The 11351-nt window shown below is 38.0% G+C and overlaps 1 protein-coding gene across 1 annotated transcript in view; it reads right to left on the reverse strand.

Annotated features, from left to right (window-relative positions):
• Nucleotides 1-3834: 3834 nt before the first annotated feature.
• LOC107568774 (sodium/potassium-transporting ATPase subunit alpha-1-like) overlaps nt 3835-11351 on the reverse strand; it is a 30844-nt gene continuing 23327 nt past the window's right edge. Inside the window, exons 6-22 of the mRNA XM_016254752.1 lie at nt 11142-11276; nt 10930-11047; nt 10581-10849; nt 10193-10501; nt 9657-9791; nt 9378-9576; nt 9122-9297; nt 8897-9033; nt 8656-8806; nt 8238-8406; nt 7996-8150; nt 7783-7906; nt 7523-7668; nt 7308-7438; nt 7122-7223; nt 6664-6755; nt 3835-6215 (exon numbers count right to left, since the gene is read on the reverse strand). Of these exons, the coding sequence (XP_016110238.1) occupies nt 6187-6215; nt 6664-6755; nt 7122-7223; nt 7308-7438; nt 7523-7668; nt 7783-7906; nt 7996-8150; nt 8238-8406; nt 8656-8806; nt 8897-9033; nt 9122-9297; nt 9378-9576; nt 9657-9791; nt 10193-10501; nt 10581-10849; nt 10930-11047; nt 11142-11276 (2577 nt within the window). The 3' untranslated portion in view covers nt 3835-6186. The remainder of the gene's footprint in view (nt 6216-6663; nt 6756-7121; nt 7224-7307; nt 7439-7522; nt 7669-7782; nt 7907-7995; nt 8151-8237; nt 8407-8655; nt 8807-8896; nt 9034-9121; nt 9298-9377; nt 9577-9656; nt 9792-10192; nt 10502-10580; nt 10850-10929; nt 11048-11141; nt 11277-11351) is intronic.

Raw genomic sequence — 11351 nt, forward strand, 5'->3', positions numbered from 1 at the left:
TTTAAACAACTTTACAGTTCAAATAATAACATTTTTGACAAATTTTATAAAATTATAAACCTCATTTTAGCCTAATAAATTGACTGAACAAAAACGGCAGACAGCTGAATGAAAATGCAAATTCACTATCTTCCAGCTTATGAAAAAGCAGAAAATCAGCAGTTACCCTGTAAACAAATCATAAACAGCATATTTTTTTTTGCTCCCTCGTTATTGAACAAGCTGCAGAGTATTCTAATGCTGGAAACACTCCCCTCTCTAAAATTTTTTTTAATTATTTTTTTGATCTGTCATTACATGTGTGCAGGGCAAGATTTTGTTAGTTTTATGTGTTTGTAAATAGTTTTAATGTGAAACTTTTTGTGCTGCCACTTTGGCCAGGATTCCCTGGAAGAACAGATTTTACATCTCAATGAGACTATCCTGGTAAAACAAAGGATTAATAAATAAATAAATAAAATGGACGTAAGAAACTCCTCGGATTTGCACAAATAGCGTGATTGTTTTCAATGTCAGAATGTCGAATTGTGCTGAAAAGCGAGCTTGCAGGTATGAAGCCAATCCTAGAATGCACTGCCACAAGCTCTGTCAAGAAAAAAAAAATAGAAAGAAAGAAACAAATATACCAATTCAAGAATAAAATGAGGGAAGAAATAAAAGTCAGATGTTCATTATGAACTTCCAGACCCTTTAGATTCCATATTTCTGCCTCACTGTCCCCAGCAGGCACTGGAAATGGTCCTAAAATCACATTTCATTTTCAATTGTGGAATGAAAAAGATTCCAAGAGAGCCTTAAGAGGGTTCTCAGAAAATGCACTTGGCCAGATTACAAAGACTGAGCCATCACGCTTTTGATTTGCCACAGCAGGTCCAAAGTAAATCTGCTTGTGAATTAATTATTAAAATGTCTTGATAAAGAATAGTTCTATGTTTTTTAGTGTCTGCTGGGTGAATTTCACAAAAACATGTCCAGATCATATTTCACCCCAAAAACTAAATAAAAACATATTTTGCATGAAGTGCATAGCTTATGATGCAAGTAACAATTTATTATTTCTTTCCTTGGATTTTGGAGAAAAAATATGACATATTATTGAATGCCTGTGTAAGATTTTTTTCTGACTTTTGTTTAAAGCTTTGTAATATAGAAGTCTTATTTTGTGGAGTATTGAAACAAAGCTGACGTGGGCAGAAGAAACATCATTCTTAAGTGCATGTGTTTGTTTGGAATTAAATTGACTCCTTCAGATGAAATAAAGTGCTCATTGGAAATTCAAATGGGATGTGTGGGCTTGGTAATTAGCACTGGCCAATCCTAGAATGCACTGCCACAAGCTCTGTCAAGAAAAAAAAAATAGAAAGAAAGAAACAAATATACCAATTCAAGAATAAAATGAGGGAAGAAATAAAAGTCAGATGTTCATTATGAACTTCCAGACCCTTTAGATTCCATATTTCTGCCTCACTGTCCCCAGCAGGCACTGGAAATGGTCCTAAAATCACATTTCATTTTCAATTGTGGAATGAAAAAGATTCCAAGAGAGCCTTAAGAGGGTTCTCAGAAAATGCACTTGGCCAGATTACAAAGACTGAGCCATCACGCTTTTGATTTGCCACAGCAGGTCCAAAGTAAATCTGCTTGTGAATTAATTATTAAAATGTCTTGATAAAGAATAGTTCTATGTTTTTTAGTGTCTGCTGGGTGAATTTCACAAAAACATGTCCAGATCATATTTCACCCCAAAAACTAAATAAAAACATATTTTGCATGAAGTGCATAGCTTATGATGCAAGTAACAATTTATTATTTCTTTCCTTGGATTTTGGAGAAAAATATGACATATTATTGAATGCCTGTGTAAGATTTTTTTCTGACTTTTGTTTAAAGCTTTGTAATATAGAAGTCTTATTTTGTGAATTATTGAAACAAAGCTGACGTGGGCAGAAGAAACATCATTCTTAAGTGCATGTGTTTGTTTGGAATTAAATTGACTCCTTCAGATGAAATAAAGTGCTCATTGGAAATTCAAATGGGATGTGTGGGCTTGGTAATTAGCACTGGAGCAAGACTGCTCTAATTAAATCAAGCCTCTTTTCTCCTCAGTGACATGAAGAGCCCAATGCTGCAGCTCATCTCTTCTTTGTAGGTTGATGGTAGTTTTACCTTGAATACTTTGGACTTGCCTTATGATATTATTAGCGTTTTTCCCTGTCTGAATCACATCATTGATGTCTCCTGTCGCAGAGCACAAGAGATGGTTTGTGGAAGTCTGATGGATATTGATTAAACGCCTCTTTCCTCACACATCTGGCTCTTTTGGGACAGATGACTGATTGTCTCAATAGAGGCTTTGCTTAGTCCAGGCTCAAAATGGCATGGTTAGTCTTAGAAAAGTATGATGAAGTACTGCAGCTGAATACTTTGGATGAAATTTTACTTTATCAAAGAGAAATACTTTCATGGACCTTGTTTAAGCCCTGTTGCGACAGACAATCGTTTCCTAGAGGATTCGCATTGAGGGGCTTGGAAAGTTAGTTTGAAAACAACACAGCCCTGTAAACGTCATTGGGATCCATCGTGTGGGAATTAAATGGCTGTTTTTATGGTCACTGCTGTTGTTTTTTTCCAGATGCACTTGTCGGTGTAAAGACTTTATGTCTAAAGAAGCCAGAATAGCACAGAAACTTGAGGGACTCTTTTCACTTGGATTTTGCACCATGCTTTTTTGCTGCTCTTATTAATTTGTTAATGGCACAATATCCTAGCATATGCATTTTCATTCAGATATTCATATATCTGTATTTGTGGTGTCATATTAATTCAAATTAGCTGTTTTTTTTCTTCTACTGAATCTATTCTTTAAGGAGATATGCATGACTTTGTTGTTTTGAATGTGCCATAAACCAAACCCAATCCCAGACTGACACGCTCAGTTAAAGCTCTCAACAGAAGTTAGAGGGGAATGTGCATTAGCAAATTGACTATGCACGAGACTCCAGGGCTCTTGGTGATTGCCTACACACACACACACACACACACACTCATAACCTTGCAATAAAACAGCTGATGCAACACTTCCAAGACACATGGTAGAAAGTCTGCTTTATTGGTTTCATCATAACAGTCTTCATTCCCATACGATCACATTTAGGTTCTGCATATACAATATGTTTCAATAGGCTAAAATGATCAACAAGCTCCATTTTTAATGAATTTCGTGTGATTTTTGTGTCCAGAATGGTTCAGAATCTATATCATTTGCACATGCATGTCTGTCTATAGTTAAGGGTGCATCAAACACTAAAGCTGCTGTCTCTGTTGCTTTGAAGAGAGTTTATTTGCGGTCTCCTAAATTATTTTCACTCTCTAACAGACCAAACACATATCGGAGAACAACCTAGTTTTTAAATGCATAGTCATGTGAAAGTCATGCAAAAATCATGCAGCAACACAACATGAACAAACTTGGTTTGTACAAACTGAACAAAAATTCTCCCACTCCAGGAAATGGGATTTACTCTTTTTTTCTTTTGTGCCGAGTCATTCGCCTTAAATCTCCACTGACCTCAAAGAATACTTCATTAGAATTCTGCCATTGATTGATTGGGAAAATGTGAATGATTTATTAACAGAAAGCACAATTTGGAATAGGAAGGTGAATCAGCATTGGGAAAACATTAACGATATTACATTGTGGGTAAAAAAAAATCTGGTCCTTTAAGACTGTTTATATTTTGGCAAATATTTAAATTATTTTAAGTGACAATTAAGCACATTTCCTCCTAAAAATTATCATGTAGTAATGCAATTTAGTACTGGTTTTTGCCATTTTATTAAAGTTGATTTTATTTTATTAAACTAGCATACACAAATTCTTCCATTATGTGGATGCAAATGCATACAGTTGTACTTTTCTAATATTTTTGTCGCAATATATTGAGAATGAGATTACAGTAAATGTTTGCCATGTAAATAATGCACATTGCAAATCTTATTAATCAAAATGGATTTTATTTTTATTTATTTGCCAGTATAGTCATGAGAATGAGGAAGGAGGTTTAAATTTGATTCTCATTAATATATTGCAAAATGCAAATCCTATTATCTGTCCTAAAATTAGGACTTTCTTCAAACAAAATATAATTTATTTTGAATTTGGACTAAAAGACCCAGATTTGTCATGCGATTCACCTTTTTGGAGGTTGATGAGCAAATTGACTTGAATCAGAGGGAACGCCGTAGTTTAAAAACTGTCCTTGTGCCTCAACTCAGACTTTGTACATTATGTAATCGGTGGAAAAGTTGAATGGAAAAAGGTCCAACGATTGTTATAACCTTGCGTCTGAGGAAAAAGCACAACCTGATCTATTCTAAACGGGTGTAACGGATACTTCAAAACACAGAGAACGCATACCACAGAGTTTAATGACACAGCTTGCATAATTTCATGAAAAACGTAATGGAATGAACTGTGAGTTAATTACGGGTAATTAAACTATCAACCGGCATCCTATGAACCCAAATAAAACAGATGAAAGGGAAATGCCGTTTCAACAGCCTCGTTTGAAAGATAGAAAATAGCTGTTACTAGCAGAGTATGATAAATCAACAGAAAAAACCCGAAATAGATTCAGGCTCATCCAGGCTTAAACTACACAATACCTCTTCGGCCTCAACCCCACCCGACCGCATTCTCCCAGTATGGCCCCCAGCCAAACTTCCCTGGGAAACAGATCGCACCTCAGGGAGCATCATCCAAAGATAAAGCTCACCGCCTCAAAAGCAGAGAGGGAACAAGTGAAGATAATGCAAGATATGGAAGACTCATGGTCCTTGCTCCAAATTATTCAGGTTAGAAGTGTTTAAGACTACTTGTGCTCAACAAATTAAATAAGACATAGACCAATAATTGGTTAGACCAATATTTACTTATCCGCTTTAATAGTAGGTCAATAAACAACAATTTCGTGCACCTCTAAAGAATAACACTCAACGACACCTTTGCAACACTGTGTATTTGTCACAAAACAGTGCAGTCAGTAATAGTTTAAAGAATTACTTTTATAAATTACTCTACTTAATACATGCAGGACTAACAGTTAGACTTGGCCTGCATTGAATACATGAATATTTAAATTGCTAAAATATAATTGTGATATTTACAATGCATATTGTTTTTATTGTAGTGCACTATTTAGATATAGCCTCAAATGCAAACACTGCTTCTTCAAATCGTTTATCTGAGTTTTTGGTTTTAGTTATCAGTCATTAATAAAAATAGCTAAAAATACTGAACTAAGTTGATCTCTACAGACATGATCCCTTTACCTGCCCACCATGGTGATTCTGACTCACGATACTTTGACTGAAACATTTTGGACGTGTTTTTGTGCCAGATCTCTGTAGCGTGGGTGGAGAGAAGTGGATCTCCGGTCTCCTCCAGGCATGAGATCTGAATCACACTTCCCAAACCCACTTAAAACGCACCCACACTCATTGAGGATATTGCACTGTAAAATGATGCATTTTTATGTTATTTTTCAGTAGCTGAGGCAGTTGAAATGGACAGGAGGTTGGCAAGAGTTTCTTTTCTTTCCTGCCGTTTTTAACACTCATGCACAGATTTATGCAGTTTCCCTTAAAGTAATAAAAAATTATAATTTACCATGGTAACCAGTTTTTCAGCAAACATCATAGTTACTATGGCTTACTGATTATTCTGGAAACATCTTACATTGCTTTCCATGACATTCCTTACTTTTTTTTTATGCGTTGTTATAGCAGTAACAACAAAAGGAGCAACAAAGATATGTTGGTGCAAACTATGATTACCATGGTACATTTTTATAAGGTTTACAAAGGTAAAGCACCAGACAAAAAAGGGGGATTTTGAGCATGCACTCAAGCTCAGAGAACTTTCCAAATGAAAATGAACAAACTTATGAATAAATTAAAAACAAGGAAATGACACAAATGTGGGACCTGACTGCAAGTTTATTTTTATATTACACTTTTAAAAACATGTATAAAATTGGTCCGGCTTCAAAAACAAGCCACACAATGTCTTGGTTCATGATCTCAGTGTTTGTATCAAGCATTCCCTACATAAAAACATCCAAATTACTGAGGTTAAAAATCAGAGCAGCGAGACAACCATGCAAATAAACTTGCAGACTGGACGCTTTAATAGTAGGTCTCCCTCTCCACCCAACCTATGACAAAAATATAAAATTCAAATTAGCTCAGCAGGATGTTTGCATGCATGTGAACTCTGATCTGTATAGTCTTGAAAATCCATCAATTTGGTGGAAAAACAACAACAACAACAACAAAAACTAGTGAGCTGTTTATATAGGCAACATTTAAAGTCAAACACTGGCTTCTATCATGTGTTCTTCATTGAGAAGCAATCCCAGAAGGCAGTACAATGTGGGGAAAAATCTATCCAAGATGGCAGGTACACTTGAAAGAAATCTTAAAATTATTAAAGAACTACTTATTCAAAATGTAGGCAATATTTATGTTTGTATTTTTGCATCATATTATTACCTATGTAGACAAGTCAGCTCACTAGGTTTTGGAACACAAGATTTACCACATTACACAAACAAAAATGATCTTCATTGTTATGATGGATGGTGCAATTAAATATTCTCTTACCTCCTGGGCTGCGTCGGATGATAAGTTTTCGGATTTCATCATAAATAAAGATGAGGAGTGAGTAGGGGAAGGCGCAGAACCACCAGCTTGGTCTGGGAAAGAAATTGTACCAAAATTAATCTAGACAGCAGTTTGATATTTATTACATTAGCAAATTCTCCCAGTAAACTCTCCTAACAAAACATATTTCTCCTAAAAATTCATGAAATATTGAGCATCAGTCATGCTCAACTTTTTCTTTAAATAAATTAAACAGTAAAGCCACTGTGGCAATGTTTTTACATATTGTGTTTGCATAATGCATTGTATAAACTCATGTGATGCAATGGAAATATAACCTCTTACGTAAAAAAAAAAAAGAAGACAAACAAATTATACACATTACAAACAATTTATACTGAAATATTTTCAGCTTTTTTCTTAAATGACAACAAAACAGTTAAAAGGGCAATACTTACTTCAGTGGGTACATTCTGAGGGCAACATCCATGCCTGGGCAGTAAGACAGGAAAGCTGCAAGAGCCGTTTCTTCAAACAGTCCAAATATGAGAATCTTATTCCTGTAAGCAACAGAAAACACACAAGACTTGTTATCCCTGATTGGAGCGATTCAAATTAGGTCAAATTATTGACCATTTACTTACTTCATTCCCTGCTGGAAGACAGAGTTTCTTCTCGTCTTGCAGATGATCAGATCGGCCCACTGCACAACTACAATACTGGCGAAGAAGGCTGTGTGGCATGTGAACTCCACAATCTTCCTCTGCTCATATGTCTGTGATGACCAAGAACACGACATTCATATAAGGTGGTGGGGAAAAAAGGAACAATTATATGCCCACTGGATGAAAACGCTCACCCATTGCTGGCCATAACTGTCTTCCAGGTCGTTGACATATTTGTCATCCCAAAACACTCGAATGCCCAGCAATGACGATGGCAGGAAACCATTTTCAGCCAAGATGACAAAATACGTGAAGAACCCGGCCAGAGCTTGAATCATACCTGTGAAGCAATGGGATTCAATCACCCAACTCCACTTTACGCAACTGGTGGTAGAGAAGTTGTGGAGAAGAAAGCCTGCAGAAGTTTATGCTGTGAAGTATCTGAGACTCTTACCGATCTGACCGTAGGCTATGCTAATGAGTCTCTCGTTCACAAGTTTGTCTGTTTTGGGGTTTCTGGGTTGACGCTTCATGATGTCACTCTCTGCAGCTTCATAGGCCAATGAAATGGCAGGAACCTTGAGGATAAGAGGACAATAACATTCATGCAAGAACATGATAGGATGACCAATTAAGTGGTAAATTACTAGTCAAGTGCAGTGCTTACCATGTCAGTACCCAGGTCAATGCAAAGAATGGTGACGGTACCCAAAGGAAGAGGGATGTTGGCAATGATGAAGAGGAGGAAGGGGGTGATCTCAGGGATGTTACTGGTCAGGGTGTAGGCAATGGACTTCTTCAAGTTGTCAAAAATCAGACGGCCTAAAGTGGAAGACAAGCTTGAGGAGCAGGTCTCAAAGGAACCTTCAGAATACTTCAGTCAATGAAGTTCCCAATAACAAGTCTTACCTTCTTCTACTCCAGTGACAATTGAGGCAAAGTTGTCATCCAGAAGGATCATGTCAGCAGCCTGTTTGGATACATCAGATCCAGCAATACCCATAGCCACACCAATATCAGCCTTCTTCAAAGCAGGAGAATCATTGACACCATCACCGGTTACAGCTACAATGGCACCCTGTGTACAAACACAAATGGATATTGCATCATGTTGTGGCACGCCTACGTTCTTGTCCTAACCAGCTATGATCGCACCAACACGATTTGTCAATATTTTGGTGTCTACAATAACTTTATATGTTCCATTTCAGTGTGGACAGAAGTTACTTGCCTTGTATTGCACCAACTAGGTAAAGTACTTACCTCTTATCTTATCAAAATTACCTGGTGAAGTTCTGATTGATCTGAGATTGTAAAGACTACTAACCTGTCTTTGGCAGCCTTCAACGATAATCAGTTTCTGCTGAGGAGACGTTCTGGCAAACACAATTTCTGTGTGGTGTTTCAAGACATCATCTAATTGCTCTGGGGTTAGATCCTTCAGGTCACCACCATGGATCACACAAGCCTTGGCATCCCTTCAAAGAACATTAAATTAAATAAAAAACTGGATGCAATAAATATCCAGCCAGAGACATCCAAACTGAGGAGGAGGAGGAATACGCTACCTTGGGTTGACCTCATTAATAGGAATGTTCAAGCGAGCAGCAATATCTTCAACAGTCTCGTTGCCCTCAGAGATGATACCCACTCCCTTGGCAATGGCCTTGGCTGTAATTGGATGATCACCAGTAACCATAATAACCTAGAAGAGAGATTTTGAATTAGCATTTAATATGATTTTGGTTGTTTCTTAAAAACGACTAGCAGTTATTTGTATGACCACGAAGTACCTTGATTCCAGCGCTCCTACATTTTCCCACAGCATCTGGTACAGCAGCACGAGGAGGATCAATCATGGACATAAGGCCAATGAAGCACAAGTTCTCTGTGGGGAAGTTCACCTCTTCTGTATCGAACTGGAAGTCCTCAGGAAACTGTTCATCAGGAAGGTTGAAGTGGCAGAAGCCTGTGGAAAAACAACATGTTGATGGAAAGTGCAGAATGGAAACACATAGTTTAGAAATACAATTTAAAATGCAAAATTACCCAGCACTCTTTCTCCAAGGCCACCAAGTTCCAAGTAGGCATTTTGGAAGGCGTCCTTCATCTCATCATCAAGCGGCTGCTCTTTTCCTTGGATTAAAATAGAGCTGCACCTGTCCAGGATCCTCTCAGGAGCACCTTTCATTACTAGCAGGTGTGTGGTTTCAGTTTTATTGCTATTGGGGTTCTCATGGATGGAGAGCTAAAAAGGTCCATAAACAGAATATGATTGAACATCTGAATTTCATCCAAAGACTTGGCCAAAGCAGGAGGTGGTTTTACCTGGTATTTGTTAGTGGAGTTGAATGGGATCTCTGCAATCTTGTTGTATTTTTCTCTCATCTCTTTAACAGACCCACAGCAGAGCTCTATACACTTCAGCAGGGCAGATTCGGAGGCGTCACCAGCCACGTCTCTCTGTGAGAAGAAACAGAAAAGCATAAAAACAAGGAACGGTCTGAAAAAACAGGATTAAGAAACAGGGCTGAATTTTAAAACAGCTTAGATGTTCTATGAAATGCAAGGCAATTTGAGGTAACGGTCCAACAAAATTACTCCCATTACAAAACAAGTCAGAGTGGGCAAAAATTGAAAAGTGTTTACAGGAAAACACTGTTCCAGTCAGAGGCTCTAGAGAACTCAAGGGGCTCGAAGAATCCCCAGAGGCAAACAGCCAAACTAAACACAAGCAGACAAACATGGCTAGCATGTAGTAAACAACCTTCAGATGGCATCAGTAACATGCAAAGACTACCTTGTCAGACTATGCAAGGGCTTGTGAATCTTTTCACATACTTTTACAAAGCATCAACCCACACCTTAAGAATTGGGAAGTTTTCTTGCTCTGCAAGGAAGACAGCACGGTTGCAGAGACCGGCAACACGTGCGAGGGCGGCCCAAGTAGCAGAGCTCCTGTCGAATGAGGTTCCACTCTGATTCTCTGTGGTGTCTGCTTCATGAATCTGGTTGTCAAACCACATGTGAGCAACGGTCATTCGGTTCTGGGTCAAAGTTCCGGTCTTGTCAGAGCAGATTGTGGAGGTTGAGCCAAGAGTCTCCACGGCTTCAAGATTCTTCACCAGGCAGTTTTTCTTTGCCATACGTTTGGCAGTCAGAGTCAAACACACCTGGAAAGTACAAGAGAGAGGTCTATCTATATTTGAGATTACAATTAATCCAAATTGTAGCAATTATTCTGACACTTACAGTAACAGTAGCCAGGAGACCCTCTGGCACATTAGCGACAATGATACCAATAAGGAAGATGACAGCTTCCAACCAAGAGTAACCAAGGATCAGGGAGAGAATGAAGAAAGACACACCCAGGAAGACAGCCACACCAGTGATGATGTGTATAAAGTGCTCAATCTCAATAGAGATGGGAGTTCGACCAACTTCAAGACCAGAAGCAAGAGTCGCGATACGACCCATGACAGTACGGTCACCAGTGTTGATGACGATACCTCTGGCAGTGCCTGTAAGCAAAACAAATAGCAATGAAAACATCAACTTTAATGGACACAAATTTGACTTCAACAAGAATTTGTTTTTGTACCTTCAACACAGTTGGTAGAGAAGAATGCAATGTTCCTGGTTTCCAGTGGGTTTTCATTGGAGAAATCAGGAGTGCGAGTCTGGGGCTCAGATTCTCCAGTGAGGGAGGAGTTGTCCACCTGGAAAGGACAAGATATGTTGTGAATCCTTGTAGACAAGGAATGTGCCATTGGAGAATACTTTTCACCATGATTTATGGAAATGGCATTTTACCTTACATCCATGAGCAGAAATGATACGCAGATCAGCGGGAATTCTGTCACCACCTTTGACTTCCACAAGATCTCCAACCACAACTTCTTCAGCATTGATATTCTTCTTCTCACCATCACGGATAACCAAGGCTTGCTATGTGACAAAGTGGAAATTCAATTAACATCACAAAGGAAAATAAAGACCCTGATAGAGATATATATATATATA

The sequence above is a fragment of the Sinocyclocheilus grahami genome, unplaced genomic scaffold (assembly GCF_001515645.1).
Source record: "Sinocyclocheilus grahami isolate Dianchi unplaced genomic scaffold, SAMN03320097.WGS_v1.1 scaffold1279.1, whole genome shotgun sequence".
In the NCBI taxonomy this organism is placed as follows: Eukaryota; Metazoa; Chordata; class Actinopteri; order Cypriniformes; family Cyprinidae; genus Sinocyclocheilus; species Sinocyclocheilus grahami.